This window comes from Suncus etruscus, chromosome 1, assembly GCF_024139225.1.
Source record: "Suncus etruscus isolate mSunEtr1 chromosome 1, mSunEtr1.pri.cur, whole genome shotgun sequence".
Taxonomy (NCBI): domain Eukaryota; kingdom Metazoa; phylum Chordata; class Mammalia; order Eulipotyphla; family Soricidae; genus Suncus; species Suncus etruscus.
Window position 1 is genome coordinate 153337454 of NC_064848.1, and position 20803 is coordinate 153358256.

General features: G+C 46.5%; 1 protein-coding gene across 1 annotated transcript; it reads right to left on the reverse strand.

Annotated features, from left to right (window-relative positions):
• Nucleotides 1-13305: 13305 nt before the first annotated feature.
• Nucleotides 13306-19657, reverse strand: ZMYND15 (zinc finger MYND-type containing 15). Its single transcript, XM_049774498.1, is given in 20 exon segments — nt 13306-13477; nt 13812-13972; nt 14203-14261; nt 14341-14494; nt 14638-14736; nt 14826-14914; nt 15025-15141; nt 15504-15584; nt 16135-16287; nt 17153-17313; nt 17995-18025; nt 18028-18077; nt 18079-18147; nt 18247-18376; nt 18379-18480; nt 19105-19169; nt 19171-19287; nt 19289-19460; nt 19463-19558; nt 19561-19657. Coding segments are annotated over 20 exon segments (2175 nt in total).
• Nucleotides 19658-20803: the final 1146 nt, after the last annotated feature.

The following is a 20803-nucleotide window of genomic DNA, read 5'->3' on the forward strand; positions in this document are numbered from 1 at the left end:
GAAAAGCCTATATTTTTTTAAATTATATTTTATTTGTTCCCATTGGGAAAATTTGCATGACTTAGTAGTGATCTTACCAGGAATTTTGTGGCTCGATCTCTGTCTCTCTCTGTCTCTTTCTGTTTCTGTTTCTGTCTGTCTGTCTGTCTGTCTGTCTGTCTGTCTGTCTCTCTCTCTCTCTCTCTCTCTCTCTCTCACACACACACACACACACACACACACACACAAATAGAAAGGTTTATTGGAAAGTAAAAAGGAAAGAAAAAGAATGTTTCCTGCAAGGGATGAACTTAATGTAAAACTAAGTTCTGTGGATCCCTTAAGTCTCTCCATCATGACTATGTGTGTGAGAATATTTTATTTGTTTTTGGGCCATACCCCAGTGATGCTCAGTGGTTACTCCTGGCTCCATACTCAGAAATCACTCTTGGCAGTGGTTGGGGGACCATATAGGATGCTAGGATCAAACCTGGGTTAGTCTTGTACAGGCAAACGCCCTACCTGCTGTAGTATTGCTGCAGCCCTGAGAAGCATTTTTGATTGGCATCGTGGTTTATCAAGGAAATTGGGCTTTCCTAGTAAGTTTTTCCTATCCTTTCTGGGAAGTTGTGTTGCTTTCCAAGAAGCAGTATGGTGTATAGTAGAGGTTAAAATGTGTATCTGGAGTCAGATTGCCTGTGTTTATTTCCAGGTTATTAACTTCCCTGTGCTTTCCTCATTATCTAAAATCTGAGAATTAAATGGATTTATATGTTGTGCATATTTCAGTCTGGCATAGGGGGCAGAGTGATAGTTCAGTGGTGTTTGCCTTGTACACTCTAGAGTCCTTGACTTGCACACAGCCATCTTGGGTTTGATCTTTCATACATCATAATGTCCCTTGTTATCTGAGCACCTCTAGCAATGCCCCCTTCACCAAACTTTTAGTTTGTCACATGGTAAACATGTACCTATTTGCAGTTTGTATTCCCATGTGCAATATATATTTAAAAGTATATTCCTTGGGATCAGAGCAATATCACAGTGGATAGGGTGCTTGCCTGGCATGTGGCATACCTGGGTTCTATCCCTAGCATCCCATGTGGTCCCCAGAGACTGACAGGAATAATTTCTGAGCACAGAGCCAGAAATGATTTTTTTTTTTTTGGTTTTGGTTTTTGAGTCACACCAGCGGCTCTCATGGGTTATGCCTGGCTTTCTGTACTCAGAAATACCTCCAGACAGGCTCAGGGACCATATGGGATGCCAGGAATTGAACTGGGTTCCAGATTGGGTTGACCACGTGAAAGGCAAACGCCCTACCACTGTACTGTCTCTCTGGCCCATCTTATCTGTGGTATATAAAATAATTGGGGCCTGGAGAGATAGCACAGCAGCGTTTGCCTTGCAAGCAGCCGATCTAGAACCAAAAGTGGTTGGTTCGAATCCTGGTGTCCTATATGGTCTCCCGTGCCTGCCAGGAGCTATTTCAGCAGACAGCCAGGAGTAACCCCTGAGCAATGCCGGGTGTGGCCCAAAAACCAAAAAAAAAAAAAAAAGAAATGCCTAGAGCTCAACTATCAATATCTTTGTAAACCATGATTCTTTAATTAAATAAAAACTTTTTTATCAAATTTTGTGTTCTTAGGAGAAAAATTAGTACCCCCAAAGGAATAAAGAAGGCTTTAGTAATCCTACTGTTAGGTGGCTGGTCACAGAGCAAACAGAGGACACAGAGTGAAGAGGACAGATATAGGTTTATTAAGCTTCAGCAGTGGGGCTGGAGAGATATCATGGAGGTAGCGTTTGCCTTTCATGCAGAAGGTCATTGGTTTGAATCCCAGCATCCCATATGATCCCCCGAACCTGCCAGAAGCGATTTCTGAGCGGGGAGCCAGGAGTAACCCCTGAGCATTGCTGGGTGTGACCCAAAAACCAAAAAAAAAAAAAAAAAAAAAAGATTCAGCAGTAAGGGGCCAGAGTTATTGCACAGTGGGTAGAGCTTTTGCCTTGCACATGGCTGACCTGGGTTTGTAACCCTGAGCACTTCCTGGTGTAGCCCCCAAATTAAAAAAAAAAAAACCACAAAAAACAATACAAAAAACCTTCAGTGCTGAGGACCCACAAGTCAGAGACTTGAAGCTCTGAGCAAGGGATAAGCACACAATTTATAAAATTTTAGCCCTTGAATTCAAGGAATATATCCATATTCCTTCAAGGCACATATAAGCAAAGCAGATGTTAGCTTAAGCTATGCATCTTGTTTACAAGCTGCTTGTTATTTGGTCCCTGCCCTCCCAGAGATTCGGTAGGAGGTGGAGGCAATTTTTCTAATCTCATTCCAGGGCCCTGGGAGGTTTGGTCTCCTTTTTGTTTTCCTAGGTTCCGGCTCCAACTGTGTAATGCTCTGGTTCATACCACCACTGGGAAATAGCCATACTCATATATTTATGCAGTAAGTACATAGCAGGAATTTTGCCTAGGAGAGTTGTGAGAAACTCTATTTACCTTCAGTCCATCAGGAATTTAGGATTCCCTTCTGCAGCTGTATGTAGTGGGGACAAACAGGAGTATGATGGGTTAGTGGGGGTTTCCACTCATCTAGGGGTGAAGTAACTTCTTCCCTCAGGAAGTGACATTTTAGCCAGAAAAGTGACATTTTAGACTGAGAAGTGACTTTTTAGACTGAAAATTTTGATTTTTGAGCAAGAAAATGGGGAAGTTCCACAGTGAAGAGTGTGGTGATTTCATTTAGAGGAGTCTGGCCTGAGGGCAGAAAAGAGGTGGGAAAGAGACTGAGATCAGCCTGTAGAGGTTGGTTGGGGCCTTATGGAAAGGGTCTTGTAGTCCAGATTTACAAATTTTTGAGGAACTGAAGAGATGGATGAACAAATTCAAAACACTTTGAGGAAGTAATCAGTTTGAGGAACATTGTATAGGATTTTAGTTTCTCAGTGAATCAAAACTAAGTAATACACAAACACACACACTTTTACACTTGCTCATCAGAACTCACACTCTAAGTTAAGACACACGAGTTGTGGTTGTGATGCTTGTCAGGGGTCTTTTTGGTGCTCACTTTCTGATTGTGTTACTCATATACCTTTTCATATGGCTACATTCTTTTTTGTGGTACACACAACTAACTGACTGTGGTACATTTGGAAATTACTTGCTGTTTCTGGGAGCACTGGAGTGGTAGGCCTAAATAGCAGAGTCACCAGGATCTTGATTGGTGCATGTAGGACTCTAGAAATTTGAAATGATTGTTATATACTTGCAAGCCAACACCTGAAGGCCCTGTGCTTTTTTGTTTTTGTTTTTGGGTCACACCTGGCAACATACCCTACCTGCTGTGCTATGGCTCTGACCCTAGACCCTGTGCTTTTCATCTAAGCCTGGGGTTAAATGTTTTAAAAAGCCATCATTAGGTTCATTAGTATAGATGCATATGTTTATTAGATATAGGTGTACATAAATAAAATAGCTGAAATCTTGTGTGAACTTCAAAACACTCCTGAGGGAGAGAAGAAAAATATCTGCCATAGATGCTGGGGGTGGCAGAGGGAAATTGGAGACATTGGTGGCGGGAAATGTGCACTGGTGAAGAGAAGGGTATTGGACACTGTATGACTGAAATTCAATTACGAACAACTTCGTAACTTGTGATCCTCATAGTGATTCAATGAACGAACGTAATTAATTCAAATAAACAAAAGTATACTACAGCAGGTAGGGTTCTTGTCTTTCACATACCTGACCTGGGTTTGATTTTCAGCACTGCATATGGTCTCTTGTACCCAGCCAGGAATGATCTTTGAGAGCATAACTAGGAGTAAAACTTACACTCATAGATGTGCCCACCAAAAAACCCCAAAAAAAACAAAAAAAACACAACAACAGCAATAACAACAAAAACAAAAACACACCACTGAAAAAAGCAAGTATGTATGATATTGTGGTATAATATCAGTGATTTTGTCTTCATCCCATATTCCTAGCACAAGAATTTTTAAAATCCTTGGACTTTGCAGAATGATACTATATTTCACCACATAATCATTGCAGATTTTATGCTCAAAAATTTTAATTAGGGGCCGGAGAAATAGCATGAAGGTGGGACATTTGCCTTGCATGCAGAAGGAAGGTGGTTTGCATCCCACATCCCATATGGTCCCCCGAGCCTGCCAGAAGCAATTTCTGAGCATAGAGCCAGAAGTAACCCCTGAGCCCAGCTGGGTGTGACCCTAAACCAAAAATTTTTAAATTAATTATGTATTATTTTAATTACTTTATTTAAGCACCATGGTGACAAAATTGTTCATTGTTGGGTTTGTCATACAATGTACATCATCCCTCACCAGTGGATCCTTTCCATCAACATTGTCTTCTGTTTTTTCCCCACCCCTTTCTAGAACAGGCAATTTGCACCCCCTCTCTCCCCTTTTTGACACTGTGGCTTGCACTAATAGAGGAGTGCCTTGCATGTCACTTTCTCCCCTTTCAGCACTGAGTTCCTTTCCTGAGTGATCAATTTCATCTATTGTCCTAGTAGACCCTTCTCTACTCTAAGGGCACTCACTATGCTCAAATTTTTTTTTGCAGTAAAAGTAGGATGCGAGGGGCCGGAGAGATAGCACAGTGGTGTTTGCCTTGCAAGCAGCCGATCCAGGACCTAGTTGGTTCGAATCCCAGTGTCCCATATGGTCCACCGTGCCTGCCAGGAGCTATTTCTGAGCAGACAGCCAAGAGTAACCCCTGAGCACCGCTGGGTGTGGCCCAAAATCCAAAAAAAAAAAAAAGTAGGATGCGAGTGGTGGTGTAGCATAGAGGGGAGGGCATTTGCCTTGCACACAGTCAACCTGGATTCTATCCCTGCATCTGATATGGTCTCTGGAGCCTGCCAGGAGTAATTTTCTTTCTTTCTTTTTCTTTCTTCTTCTTTTTCTTTCTTTTCTTTCTTTTTTCTTTCTTTCTTTCTTTCTTTCTTTCTTTCTTTTCTTTCTTTCTTTCTTTCTTTCTTTCTTTCTTTCTTTCTTTCTTTCTTTCTTTCTTGTTCTTTCTTTCTTCTTTCTTTCTCTTTTTCTTCTTCTTCTTCTTTTCTTTCTTGTTCTTTCTTTCTTTCTTTCTTTCTTGTTCTTTCTTTCTTTCTTTCTTTCTTCTTTCTTCTTTCTTCTTCTTTTCTTTCTTTCTTCTTTCTTCTTTCTTCTTTCATTCTTTCTTCTTTCTTCTTTCTTTCTTTTTTTTCTTTCTTTCTCTTTCTTTCTTTCTTTCTTTCTTCTTTCTTTCTTTCTTTCTTTCTCTTTCTTTCTTTCTTTCTTTCTTTCTTTCTTTCTTTCTTTCTTTCTTTCTTTCTCTCTCTCTCTTTCCTTCCTTCCTTCCTTCTTCCTTCCTTCCTTCCTTCCTTCCTTCCTTCCTTTCTTTCTTTCTTTCTTTCTTTCTTTCTTTCTTTCTTTCTTTCTTTCTTTCTTTCTTTCTCTCTCTCTCTTTCTTTTTCTTTCTTTCTTTCCTTCCTTCCTTTCTTTTTTCTTTTTTTTTTTTTTTTTTGGTTTTTTTTTTTTTTTTTTTGGGTCACACCAGGCAGTGCTCAGGGGTTATTCCTGGCTCCAGGCTCAGAAATTGCTCCTGGCAGGCACGGGGGACCACATGGGACACCGGATTCGAACCGATGACCTCCTGCATGAAAGGCAAACGCTTTACCTCCACGCTATCTCTCCGGCCCCCTTCCTTTCTTTTTTCAACCTGGATTCTATCCCTACATCTGATATGGTCTCAGGCGTGGTTTTTTGGGTCACACCCAGCAGTGCTCAGGGGTTACTCCTGGCTCCATGCTCAGAAATTGCTCCTGGCAGGTACAGGGGACCATATGGGATGCCGGGATTTGAACCGATGACCTTCTGCATGAAAGGCAAATGCCTTACCTCCATGCTATCTCTCCAGCCCCTGCCAGGAGTAATTTCTGAGTGCTGATCCTGGTGAGCCTCTGAGCACCACTAGGTGTGACCTCCTCAAAAAAAAAAAAAAAAAGTGGGGTGTGAGGGCCCAAAGATAGTAAAGTGAGCAAGGTGCTTGTTTTGCACACAGTCAACCTGGTAATGCATATGATCATCTGAGCCTCACCAGGGGTGAGTGGTCCCTGAGCACAGAGCTGGGAATAAGCTCTGAGCACAGTGTGGTATGGCACCCCCACCCAAAGAAAAAGAAGAAAAAAAGTCGAGTGTGACCATTATGTGAAACATTTTTATTAAAAAATATTGTGCTGGGGTCGGCGAGGTGGCTCTAGAGGCAAGGTGTCTGCCTTGCAAGCACTAGCCAAGGAAGGACTGCGGTTCAATCTCCCAGCTTCCCATATGGTACCCCCAAGCCAGGGGCAATTTCTGAGCTCTTACCCAGGAATAACCCCTGAGCATCAAATGAGTGTGGCCCGAAAAACCAAAAAAAATATATTGTACCAATATTATTTAATAAACAGGATCCAACCATTGCATGGTACAAGAGGTGTAAGAAGAGCATCTTTTTAGGGCCCAAGAGATAGCATAATGGTAGGGTATTTTCCTTGCATGCAGCCAGTGGTTTGAATCCTGGCATCCTATATGGTCCCCTGTGCTTGCCAAGAGAAATTTCTTTTTTGTTGTTGTTGTTTTGGGGTCACATCTGGCGGCACTCAGGGGTTACTTTTGGCTCTGCACTCAGAAGTCGTTACTGACAGGCAAGGGGACTATATAGGATGCTGAATCAAACCAGGGTCTGTCCTGTGTTGGCTGTGTGCAGGCAAATGCCCTACCGCTGTGCTATTGCTCTGGCCCCCAAGAGCAATTTCTGAGCACAGAGCCAGGAGTAACCCCTGAGCGCCGCTGGGTGTGACCCAAAAATCAAAAAAAAAAAAAAAAAGGAAGAAGAGCATCTTTTGTTATAAATAACAAATAATAAGCCCCTTTCAACTATACTTGAATTGAATAAGGTGACTCAGCAGGATTCTACATAGCTTTGGGTTTATGAGTCAGGAATAACCTCTTACTTTGGTATTATATAGTCATTTGTGATTGCGTAAGAGGAGCAATCAGTCTTCTATCAACTCAAAGATGCTTTTTCAACTTTGCCACATTTAAAATAAAATGTTTTTCTCTCTCACAATCCATCTCAATAAAGGTTCTTCAGAAAATCTGATGACACCAGTCTACAAAATGAAGTCCCCTTTCACTATCTGGTTTCAGCAGTTTCTCAGGTTTACTCCCCACACTTCGATTTTTTTGCTAATCAGAGATAAATATACTTCTGCTATCCAGTAAAAATTTTCATTTATGTTTAGCTTTAAGGTTAGTGATTAATAATTGCAAAAAAAAAGGGGGGGCTGGAGAGATAACATGGAGGTAAGGCATTTGCCTTTCATGCAGAAGGACGATGGTTCAAATCCTGGCATCCCATATGGTCCCCTGTGCCTGCCAGGGGCGATTTCTGAGCCTAGAGCCAGGAGTAACCCCTGAGCACTGCCAGTGTGACACAAAAACATAATAATAATAATAATAATAATTGCAAAAAATAGCATCAGTTCATACCAGAACTTTTTTTATTCAAACCAGAACTTTTTTTTTCTTTCTTTTTTTCCTTGCTTTTTGGGCCACACCATTTGATGGTCAGAGATTACTCCTGGCTATACACTCAGACATGGCTCCTGACTTGGGGGACCATATGGAATGCCGGGGGCTCGAACCAGGGTCCGTACTAGGTTAGCGGGTTGCAAGGCAGATGCCCTACCACTTGTGCCACCACTCCAGCCCCAGAACTCTTTGTTTTATTTTCAAGCACACAAAAAAATAATCAAGAGATAATATATTTTAACTTTCTTATCCAATTGCATTTCCTTATGCATCCAGTGATCAATCTCTCTGGGCACTAATTTTAACTCTAAATTCCACAGAAAGTAATTTAATTTTTACTTTCAGAAATGGATCCTCAGGGGCTGGAGAGATAGCACAGTAGTAGGGCACTTGTCTTGCATGTGGCTGACTCAGGTCAGACCTGGGTTCGATTTCTGTTATTTCATATGGTTCCCCGAGTCTTCTAGGAGGGATTTCTGAACATAGAACTAGAAGTAACCCCCAAGCTTCGCCAGGTGTGGCCCAAAAACCCAACTCAAACAAACAAATAAAGAAATGGATCCTCTCTTTAGTGGTCTTTCTACATCAAGGGTGATCATGTGGCCATTCAGGAATCAAAGGTTCTATATCTCTTAAAATTTTTTTAAAAATTTGATTTTAGTTTTGATTTGGGGCTATATACTGAGCAGTGCACAAGGATACAGTGTTGGTGATAGAAGCCAGGGCTAAGTATGCTCTCCAGTCCTTTGAATCATATATTGGCTCTCTCTCTCTCTACTTGTACACTCAAGACTTAGATAATAAAATATTTATATAAAAGTGAGGGCTAGGGCTGGAGAGATGGTACAATGAATAGGATGCTTATCTTGCATGCATGTAGTCTTGTCTGAGTGATCCCTGAGTGTAAGCTTTGAGCACATCCATTATGTGCTTCCACACCACCTGCCCCCAGCCAAAAGAAAATATTGGGAATGTTGCTTAATGCTAGAGCAGTTACCTTATAGATGTGAAGCCCTGGGTTCCATATGTTTGTTTTTCTGCTTTTGTTTTAGGGCCATACCTGACGGTGCTCAGGGTTAGTTACTCCTGGCTCTATGTTCAGAAATCACTTTTAGCAGACTTGGGAGACCATATGGAATGCCAGGGGTCGAACCTGGGTCTGCCGCGAGCAAGGCAAATATCTTGTCCACTGTGATATCACTCCAGCCCTGGGTTCCTTATCTTGGCACCACCAAAAAGAAAAAAAAATCAAAGAATTTTCAAAAATTGTTTTTGGCATGAATTCAGGACACATCGCTTACAAGAGGAAGCTCTGGGCTCAGTACCCAGCAGAGCTGGATCTTCTAGCTTCACAAGGAGTGATTTTTTTTTTGGGGGGGGGACCACACCCAGAGACGCTCAGAGGTTACTCTTGACTATGCGCTCAGAAATTGCTCCTGACTTGGGGGACTATATGGGACACCAGGTATCAATCCGTGGTCAGTTCTAGGTTAGCATGTGCAAGGCAGAGGCCCTACTGCTGTGCCATTGCTCTGGCCCACAAGGAGTGATTCTTAAACACTGAACCAGGAATAGTTCCTGAGTGCTACTGGGTGTGCCTCCCCTTAAAAGAGATTAAAATTGAACCTAATCATTCATAGAAAGTAAAATGAACCTTATTTTTTAACTATATTCTGCAGTCATTTTAGATTTATAATTATATTGCAAAGATACTTTTCCCACATACCCTCATCCATCTTAATGTTACATATTATATCACAACTATATACCAGTGTAAAACTCATATCAATGTAAGAAATTTGCATTGAGACAACATCAGTAGATAAACTATACTTTTTTTTTGATCTGTCTAGTTTTTATCACCTGCGAGAACTGAGAACCAAGGTTCCCCTGAGTCCATGATGAGGGCCCTAGACTAAGAGGAGCCCAAGGGCCCGGAGAGATAGCACAGCGGTGTTTGCCTTGCAAGCAGCTGATCCAGGACCAAAGGTGGTTGGTTCGAATCCCGGTGTTCCATATGGTCCCCCGGTGCCTGCCAGGAGCTATTTCTGAGCAGACAGCCAGGAGTAACCCCTGAGCACCGCCGGGTGTGGCCCAAAAACCAAAAAAAAAAAAAAAAAAAAAAAAAAGAGGAGCCCAAATCCTAGTAAAGAACTTTCCACTCTGAGCTAAGGCAGAGAGAGAGAGTGTTAACTCAGAAATAAAAACCAAATTTAGTGCCCTCCAGGAATGAGGAATGAGAATCTAGGGGTTAAGTGAGCTTGAAGTGCTCTCTCTAATGGGGCTCCCTTGGCAATCGAAAATTTGGAACAGAGTGTTCCTGGATGACCAAAGTTGAACCAGAAAAAGATCAGTGATCAATTAAGATATCTACACAATGAAATGATTATACTGTTGATGCTTGTAATTTCTATATAAACTGCTTGAAGATTTGACCCAGGATCATTGCCAAGACTTCCTTGGTTGGATGAGACTTGGACCTTGGATAGCCAAATAAACTCCCTTTTGCATCTTGCACTATCAAAGGTGGTCTTTGATTGTTAGCTTCGTCAAGGGTGTCAACTCGGACGCTAACACCACCAGCAGCCCTCTTTCCGCCAGGATTTATTTCACATTACTATATTAAATGTAGTTATCTTGCTTCCTTAGTCTTTTCTTATCTGTCAGTTTCTTCTCTTTAGTTGCCTTTCATGACTTTTATTTTGTTTTGGGGCCATGCAGGTTAGCGCTCAGGGCTAACTCCTGGATATGAACTCAGGGATCACTCATGGTGGGCTTGGGTGATCATATAGGGTACTGGATATTGATCCTGGGCCAGCTAAGTGCAAAGCAAGTGCCCTACACATGCTGCTAATTTGGCCCAATTGCCTGTCATGATTTTGAAACATTTAAAGAATAGTGGTAAAAAAAATTTTTTTTTGAGGGGGAGGCATACCTGGTAATACTCAGGGGTTATTTCTGGCTATGCACTCAGAAATCACTCCTGGCTTGGGAGACCATATGGGGCGCCGGGGATTGAATTGAGGTCTGTCCTAGGTCAGCCCTGTACAAGGCAAATGCCCCATCACTACTCTATTGCTCTGGCCCCAGTGGTAAAGTATTTTGTGGACTTTGCCATAGTTTGGGTTTTTCTGATGCTTTCACATTATTAACAGACTATATGATGAGAAAGACAACTAAAGATGTTATGGCCCTCTCATTGTTAAGAAGCAAATGATGTCATGATATATTAATACTTAGTAACCTTAATCAGTTATGGAAGTATCTGCCTGGTGGCTGCCTTTTGAATAAGAGATGATAAAAGGTGGGACCAAAGATAGTTTCCTAGGAAAAAATAATTGAGTGACAAGGGCTTTTCACTGAATTTAAATGAAAAGTTTTCGTCTATTCCCATTATCTTCCCTGTAGAAAAATGGCCCAGCTCCTCTGCTAAGCTCCAAAAAAAAAAAAAAAAGCATTTGACTTTTTCTAATTAATCTGATCAGGACAAAAAAGTCTGGGGTCTTCTTAGACTATGTAGTGGCAGATTCTCCTTTCCCCATGAACCACTGTAGCCCATAGCCACACCCAACATCCTCCAACAGAAAGGGCCCAGCTACACAACTTAAACTTATTAGACTGCCAAACCACCAACTTTGTTCCAGATGTGGCTTCATGAAACTTCAAAATGTCATAGCAGTGTCAGCCCATTAAGATCATAGAAAATCTGATGGGAAAGTTTCACAGAAGACAACCAAGCTCAGTGAGCCTTAATAGTAATACAGAAGGTTCAGCTAGCACCAACCACAGTAACACCTTAAACAATGACTTTAGTAACACCATTGAAAGATATAGAAATTGACCCTTCTTCCTCCCCACCAACCCATCCCTCCCCATGCCCGGGTGCCTCCCCTCTCTCCCTTCCCTTCCTTTTTTTCTCCTCCTTGCTCCCACTATTTCCCCACCCCTGAAAAAAAAAGAAAGATATAGAAATTATTTCAAGTTGACCTTTATTCATCTAAGTTTTGATAATTCCATTTGTGCTGTAACAATATGAAATATATTTGTGCCTGCAAGATTTCAGGCTAGGATGGTGGGTGGGAAACTGGGGACACTGGTAGAGGGAGGGTCACATTAGTAGTGAGATTAGTATTTGTATATTTAACCCCTGAGAAACTATTTTCTGCTCTTTCTTGTCTTATCTAGGGGACAGGTCCCTAAAGATTCATGGGGTTGGAAAATGACGTTGGAAGAAATAGTTGAATACCATGAACTAGGAAAGGTCAGAATTCTAGTAAGAAAGGGAACAGCTGGACTGAAAGAAGCAGAATGGAAATGTCATCCCTAAATTCTTGTTTTCTTGTTTTTTTTTTTTCCCTCGGGTTTTAATTTAGTTTTAGGACTTTACTCTGTAGTGCTCAGGGGACCATGAGGTGCAGGGGATCAAATCCAGTCTCTAAATATATGTATAGACATGGAGAGTATCATGCTGATGAAATGAATCAGAGTGATAGATATAGAATGATCACATTCATTTGTGGGATATAAAGACAACAAAGCTATAGTCTGAGAATAATACTCAAAGACAAGAGGAATGGTGGGGAGAAAGTGCAGTTAGGGCACCGAAGGACCACTCTGACAATGGTAGTTGGAAATGATCACTCTGGATAATAATGAGAGAGAGAGAGAGAGAGAGAGAGAGAGAGAGAGAGAGAGAGAGAGAGAGAGAGAGAGAGAGAGAGAGAGAGAGATGATGGAAACTAGAAACTTGGGGAATATTGTGGCAGGAAGTAAATATGGATGAATGTTGGAACATTGTTTGACTGAGACTTGTATCAACAAATTTTTAATACGGTATCAATCATTTAATTAAAAAAAAAGAAAATATATCAACCAGCCCTCCAGTATTTGAAACAAGTGCTCCAGCCCATAGAACCAACTTCCTTCCCTCCCTTCCTTCTTTTCACATCATCCTCCAAAACCTAAGGGGTGCACGGCAGGGTGAGGCTGGGGGAACTTGTGCACCAACTCCCTTGAGCTATCTCCCTGCTCAGAGTTCTTGCTTTTCGTTTATTTATTTGTTTTTGTTTTGCTTTGATTTTGGGGGTCACACCCTGCTGCGCTCAGGGATTACTCCTGGCTCTGCGCTCAGAAAAATCGCTCCTGTGAGGCAACGAGGGAAGGCAAGGAGGACCCTATGGGATGCCGGAGATTGAACCCAGGGCCGTCCTGGGTTGGCCACGTGCAAGGCAAACGCGCTACTACCGCTGTGCTATCTCTCCAGCCCTCATTTCATACTAGATCTCATTTACATTAGATTATGAAGAATAAACTAGAGGGCTTTTGCGGGGGGTGTGGGGTGTGCCACACCTAGCGGTGCCCAGGCAGGCAGGCTCAGGGGACCCTATGGGATGCGGGAATCGGATCTGGGTCCGTCCCGGGTCTGCCGCATGCAAGACCGCTCTGGCCCCTCTTTCCTTTGTGTCGATGCGAATGGCCCATCACACTTGGTCGCGGCGATGGCACGCCTGGTCGCGGGGCTCCCGAGGACGCGCTTCCCAGGGCCGTCCCCTCCCGTACCGTTCCTGAGTCGACGAGTGCAGGGTCAAAGGATCGAGGCTCAGCGGTTTCCAACACGTTTTATTCACTTTCTAGTGCTCCGCTGCCTCAGATGCAGACGTCCTTCCCCCTTCCGAGGAGGGGTCCCCCTTCTCGCTTTCCCTCCGAGGCATGTCAGGCCCGTGCGCCCTCACCTGCGCCGACGGGTCCCCCGGCCGGGCTTTTTCTCCGCTCGACGCCTTCGGGGTGGGGCGGGCGGAGCAGCCGGGGTCGGGACTGCGGGAGCGGGACCCGGTGCGGGGCGAACCCCGCTGCCCTGCGCGGGCTTGTAGATCAGGTGGAAGACAAAGGCGTTGCAGTACCTGGAGGGGGGAATGCCTTAGGGCGGGTCTGGGGCTCCTGGTTACCGGGGGTGGGGGTGCTACATTAAAATCAGGGGCGGCCCGTCTAGCTAGCTAGCAGGTTTGGGGGGACCTGGGCTAGGAGTTGGGGAGGTTTTGTGAGTTTGGGTCTGAAGTGGAGGGCGTGGGTTTAGCAAGAGCGGCCCGGGGGTGGACAGAGGCAGTTGCAGAGCTGGATTTGGGTGGGGGATAGAAGGGGGTCACCCCCAGGAGTCCAGAAGGTCCTCCAGGGCTATCTCGGGGGACTGGGGAGAGTCTGAGAATAAGCCCTCCGAAGGCAATGGGAGGCACCTACCAGGGCATGCAGTTGTCAGCGGCTCTGAGTCTAAAGGGGGAGCGAAAGGGGTTGGGCAGAGGAGGGCTGGTGCCCCCGCCGGTGGCCCCCGCCATGGTCTGGACATCCATCGTGTAGCCGTACTCGCTGCTCTCGGTGAAGAAGGCCGGCACTCGGAGGGACTGGGGCGGAGCAGAGCCTCAGAGACCCTCGGGGAGGCCACCTTCACCCCCAGGCACCCCGAACTAAAGGGATAGCTGGGTGTGAACAGAGGACCCCAGAAGGAAAAGGCTTGAGGCAGACACAGAGAGGAGCAGGTGGGCTGACAGGCTCTAAGAGGTGTATAGGTGGACAAAGGAAAAGAGCCCCAGAACAGGTGGGAAAAGGAGTTCACTCGTATGAGATACTCCACCTGTAACCTGGGCAGCAAGCTCAGCCAGGTGTCCTTGAGACCAAAACCGGAGTTAAATCCTGCAGACCAGGGGAGAACAGGATAAGCTGGCTCCTAGGGTCTCTCCGTCCTTTCCTGCACTCCTACCCAGGTTCTTACCAATAACCAGGTCAGGCTTGGGCCCCTGAAGCAAGTGGTAGGGCCGGGCAGAAACCTTGATCTGCAGGTCTCTGCGGCCACCCTTTTCTTTAGTCCCAGAGCTGAGGCGTGCTGATGCTCCGGGACCCGAACGGACAGATACTTTGGGACCATCCTGAGGAGCCGGGAACAAATGGGAAAACGGAAGTTGGACTGCTGGAGGATGCACCCACCAGACAAGAAAGGAGCAGGGAAGAGTGGAAGGGGCGGGGATAAGAGGGTGATCCAGGATGAAATGCAGGACTCCTGAGCTCTTACCCTCTGCAGGGTAAAATGCTGCTGGTCACTCTCTGGAGGCAGACCATCACCTACAAACTGCAGCTCCAGGGCAACATTGGGGAGTAAGACCAAGAGCTCCTAAAGGACAGACAGAAGCACAGACCAGGTCTTCTTCTGCATCTACCTTCACACCTCAGTCCTCAACCTTCAGCCCTGGAAGAACTTACCCAGAACACCATGATCAGGTCAAACTCCTTCCCGGCTTCCACCACATGGATTTTCAGTGACTGTTTGTTCTGGATGTTGAGCTCAGGGACTGGGTGAAAAGCTTGCTGTTTTACAAAATGGTCTCCCCCTCCTCCTCCCTTGGACATTCTGCTAGTTCTCCATCCCCTCTTCTCTATGCATGCACCCCTCCCTTCTTACAGGACTGAGGCACCAGATGGGTGATGACGTAGTACACAGTCAGTGGGTAAGTGAGAAGCACAGCCATAGGAGAGTCCAAGCTGAGGCCCCTCCATGAGTAGTAATCCTGCCATGAGCCTGGGGAGGACACGTTACTAGGACACCTAGCCCCATGCCTGGACCCCAACCCTCACATCTAATAATCCAATCTTTACTGCACTCTTCCAGAAGACTGACTCTGCAGTCCCTGTTCCTACCTATTATTTCCTCAGAGCAGGGGTCTCAAACTCGCGGCCTGCGGGCCGTTTGCGGCCCTCCGTACAACATTTTGTGGCCCTGCCCTAGTGGAATCTTTTTGTTTTGTTTTGTTTTAGTTGTTTGGGTCACACCCCCCAATGTTCAAGGCTGACTTTGCACTCAAGGATCACCCCGACTTTATCTCCTGCAGCCCCCTGGTAAATGGAGTTTGAGACTCCTGCCACAGATTCTCTGAAACTCACCGAAGAGCCCCTTGGGTGGATCTGAGGGCACAGGCGGCATCAGGGCTGGCCCATCCCCCTGGAGAAGTTGGTAGGGATCTCCTGAGAGAGTGAAAGGAAGGACAGAACCCTTGTATCAGGGAGGTTTTCCTCACCCAACCCATACCCTAGTCTTGCCAAAAAAAGTTAGATACCCTGATGGCGGGCCTGGGACTGCAGCAAGAGCAGTAGTAGAGATGGAGCTACTGGGTTTGGGGCTGGGAGGCAGGTAGGGTTGACTACTTTGAGGTTCAAGAAAAGACTTTGAGGGGCCGGAGAGATAGCATGGAGGTAAGGCATTTGCCTTCCATGCAAAAGGTCAGTGGTTCGAATCCCGGCATCCCATATGGTCCCCTGAGCCTGCCAAGAGCGATTTCAGAGTGTAGAGCCAGGAGTAACCCCTGAGCGCTGCCAGGTGTGACCCAAAAAAACAAACAAACAAAAAAAAAAAAACGAAAAAAAAAAAAAGAAAAGAAAAGACTTTGAATGGCCCCAGTGGTGATGTAGGTTTTGGTATGTACATGAGAAGTGCTTATCTGGACTCTACAACTTTTTTCTAGCCCACCCTTCCCTTTACATGGAAGGATCCTATAGCTGAAGAGGCATCACATACCACTGAGAAGAAGACTGAGAGATGGCATGTTGCCGCGGGGGTGACTCGGGGTTCCAGGGCCTGGAATTAGCATGCTGAGTTGGGTCCAGTAGCCACGAGTGAGGCCCCTGGAGGCCAGGAAAGCCTCCTTGTTAAAGTTTTCACTGGTCACTTCTGAAGACAAAGAAAGGGAGGGGTTGAAGGCCTGGTGACTAGAACTCCAGATTTTAGTTTTTTTAGCCTTTTCTTTTTTGTTTTTGGGCCACTCCCAGTGGCACTCAGAGATTCCTCCTGACTCTGCACTCAGAAATCACCTCTGGCAGGCTCAGGGGACCATATGGGATGCTGGGGTTTGAATCTTGGTCGGCTGCATGAGGCTACTCGCTTACTCACTGTGCTATCATTCCAACCCCTCTTTTAGAATTAGTTTCCAGTCAGGGAGAAAAATACTGATTTTGAGCATCTGCAGGTGACAAGCACTGACTGAGCCCACAGGATTCTTGTTACAATTCTTTAAACATTTGTTTAAGTATTTGTTAGTATTCTGATTTTTTTTTTTTTTTTTTGGTTTTTGGGTCACACCCTGCAGTGCTCAGGGGTTACTCCTGGCTGTCTGCTCAGAAATAGCTCCTGGCAGGCACGGGGGGCCATATGGGACACGGGGATTTGAACCAACCACCTTTGGTCCTGGATCGGCTGTTTGCAGGCAAACGCCGCTGTGCTATCTCTCCGGGCCCTAGTATTCTGATTTTACAAGGACAAAATAAGCTCTAAGACGTGATATATTCAATGTTACACATGAGTAATATGGTAGAGGGGAAGTTAATGTTGTAATATCTACTCCTGAATTTCCTCAGTTCTCTCTGACATTCACCTCTAATTTTCAGCCTCAGAGACCCCATTTTCAGCCCTGAAATATAACCTGCATCCCCCAATACCCAGCATTCAGTCCTATTCCAGGGCTCTACACTGCACTCCTAGTCCTCAGACCTAAGAACCTGCTCCCAGTGTCAAAGATCTCCCTTCACCCTTATGGTACCTGCAGTGTAGGTAAAAGGCAGAGTTGCTAGTTCTCCTGACCGCTCCATGAAGGCTGCAAGCCTGGGGCACCAAAATCGGTGGCTCACATCATCTGGGCATCGGCTCCAGTCAGTCCGGAGACATGCCTCTCCGCAGTACAAGACAGCATTACACTGAGGGCTGGAGATAGAGGGAAGGCACTCAGAGTTAATCTCTCTCATTCTTTTGTAAGTGTGTGACAGGGATTGAACCCAGGGTCTAACACTGAGTAGGTGCTCTACCACTAAATCATATCCAGACCCAATCCAGTTAATCTCTGTAGGTCTTTCTGTTGTCTCTCTGTCCTGTAGTTGCATATATATAACAATCTGGGCAACAACCTTTCTTGGAGGGTACTTGTGGCCATACTGGTAATGTTTGGGCTGAGTAATTCTCAGCAGAGCTCAGGGGATCATGCAATGGATGAAATTGAAATAGGGTCAGCTGCAATGAAAGGCAAATGCCTAGGGCCGGCGAGGTGGCACTAGAGGTAAGATGTCTGGCCTTGCAAGCGCTAGCCAAGGAAAGACCGTGGTTCGATCCCCCATCCCCTGGTGTCCCATATGGTCCCCCCAAGCCAGGGGCAATTTCTGAGCGCTTAGCCAGGAGTAACCCCTGAGCATCAAATGGGTGTGGCCCCAAAAGCAAAACAAAACAAAACAAAAAGAAAAGCAAATGCCTGTACTAACATTTCACCCTAACAGCAGCTAATTTTATTTGTCATCCTATTTCTTTGTCCCTCACACTATCTGTCCACTGGTCTTCTCTTTCTGCCTGTCTGTGACTCTTCCACTTTTCACCTCATCTTTGTAGGCTCCTTACCAGGGTGTCAACTTCACTTCAAAGCTGTGCGGTGACAAACATGGCAGGTCCGAGCCCGAAGGGAGGCAAAGGTGAAGCCTGGCGGGGACCCAGGTTCGCATTGGGGTTTTAGCTAATTTCACTCCCAGTCTTGGAACCAGACTCTCCAGTTCTCTGAATGCAAGGTAAAGGTAGTGTCAGGCATAGGGATGAGGCTCTGCTCAGGAATCTAGACCCTAGGCCTCCATACCCATAAGTATCAGATCCCTGTACCCATGTAGTTCGGCGTCTCCCACGGTAAGCTGTCGGGGCTTTCTGGGGTCTCCAGAGCCCATGGGGCAGGCCATGCTGTGGCAGAGGAGAGCATAGGCCCGACGAGCCAGGCTCTCTGATCTTAAGCCCTTGATTGTATTCCTTGGACTCCATCCATTAACAGGTCAATGCCCAAGATAGTGCCATATTCATCAGTCACCAGTAAGAGGCAGGAAAGATGAAGGGGGGCAGCCTCTGAGGAAGAAATAAAAAGTTGGGGTAAGGAATGCCAAACATGGTTAGAGTCGTGGGTACCAAACTCAAATGCTTACAGAGTCTAGGCAACTAAGTTGTAAAGCTAAGTGGATTTTTCTAACACCACCAAATGAGTAAAGGGGAGTAAGTAGAATGGATTTGCCTCATTTGAAGGCAAGATGCTACATGTATGGACATTTGCTGTCATGCAGAAATGTGAGCCCAGAAACTTTCAGTTTCTCCTGAGAAGGTGTATGGAAATCTACATTTCAGAGGTTTTCTCCAGTTCTTTCTTTCTCTTTTGGTTTCTGGGCCATACCTGGCAGTGCTCAGAAATTGCTCCTGGAAGGCTTGGGAGACCATGTGGGATGCTGAGGATCGAATCTGAGTTGACTACATGCAAGGCAATGCCCTACCCGCTGTGCTATCACTCCACCCCTCCCATTTTTTTCCCCCACTGTTTAAATTCAAACTCGACCAAACCAAATACTGTGAATCAGTCCAACACACTCGTGATAGATGACTTACTGTTTGTGACTCCTGGCTGGGTACTAAATAGGAAAGAGGACTTGGAAGGGGGGAGAATGCCAGGGTGGGTGAGCAGGGCAAGCCCTCAGTTCTTACCACTTGTCCGTCCCTTCCTCTTTTCAGGCCCGGCTTCATCCTCAGCTCTATTCACTGGGCAGCATCCTCAACTCTTCCTGTTTCCTGTCCAGGCTCTTTGGACTCCCTGATAGATTTGCTTCTTGTGGGGACTCCTTGCTGGCAGGGGCTGGGTCCCCATTCTCCTCAGACTCTGCATTAGAGCCTTTACTCTCTTTCTCTATTCTCTTCCTCTTCCTCTTCTCCTTCCTCCAGGCTGACAAAGCTAACATAGGGGCTTAGGTCTTGAAGGTGGAGTGGGGGTCATCTCCAAGAGCGGGGCAACCCCAGGCCTGATCCTGGGCCTTGCTCTGCCCCTTGTCCAAGGCTGATGCCACACTGCTATTGGGCAAGACATGGAGCACCCAAAGGGCAGGGTCCTGAGGCAGTTTTCTGACCTGAGCCTCCAGCTGCCGCCAACGGCCTTCAAGGCTGGTCCTGAAGCTCCACGCTCTGACATGAACTTGCGGAACCAGCCAAAGAGAAGGGCAGCAAAATCAAGGAACTCATCTCGGTAACCAGACACGAATTCCATATCTTTGGCGGCATAGGGCTTAAGCCCAGACTGAAGAAAAGGGAAATACAGTTGAGGGAGTTTGGGTTTGGGGCACAACATGAGATTAGAAATGTGAAGGCTACTTTGGCTGTGATCCTAGGGATGGCCTGTTAGGAGTTGGGGACAGGGTGTTTACAGGTGAGGGGGGAGTTCAAGTAGGAGGGGATGGACTTGAAAGTGGATGTGAGGAGAGAGAGAGAGAGAGAAGAGAGAGAGAGAGAGAGAGAGAGAGGAGAGATGGAGAGAGAGAGGAGAGAGAGAGAGAGAGAGAGATGAGAGGAGAGAGAGGAGAGAGAGGAGAGGAGGAGGAGGAGAATGAGCGGAGAGAGAGAGGAGAGAGAGGAAGGAGAGAGGAGAAGGAGAGGAGAGAGAGAGAGGAGAGGATGAGAGAGAGAAGAGAGAGAGAGAGAGAGAGAGAGAGAAAGTTGAGTGTGAATGGAGGATACGGAAGAGTAAGGGCTATACCCAGGGAAAGTATTGTGGGGAGGACGGGGAGGGTTTCGGATCTGTCTCTAGGATGTGAGAGGAGGGGCTAGAGACCAGGGCACCCCTTCATCTAGGACTCGTGTGGTGGGTGAAGCCCAGCAGACCTCGTCCCGCAGCCCCGCAGCTCCGCACCTCCGGTACCTGCAGCCGCCGCCACTTTTCGAAGGTAAATACCTCGTGGGTCGGGGTCGGGCGGACGCGGTGGCTGCCCGAGCCCGCGGCTCGGTCCCCAGTGGCCCCGCGCCAGGCTGTGGGGTGCGTGCCCAGGACGGGGCGGCCAGGCCACGGGGCGATGTGGACGGCTCGCACGCACGCCTGCTGGTTCCAGGGTCGGGTCGAGCGTGGGCCCGGGATTTGAGCTTGGACCCCGCCGGGACCGGGGTGTCTTTTGTGCCTTGCAAAAAGGGGCGAAGGACCGACTGCTCGTCCGTCGGGGCGCGCGGCGGAGCTGGAGGCGGGCGCTGCTCAGCGCACCCCAGGGCCAGTCCGCGGATCCCTGAGACTCGCTCCCCGCCCCTCCCCGCCGCTCCCCGAGTTTCCTTTCGGTTCCTTCATTCTTCCTGGCATTTTCTCGGGCGCGAGGTTGGCCGGACGGGGTCCGCGGCCCCGCGCCCCTCGCGCTGTCTGCCGGCGTCGGAA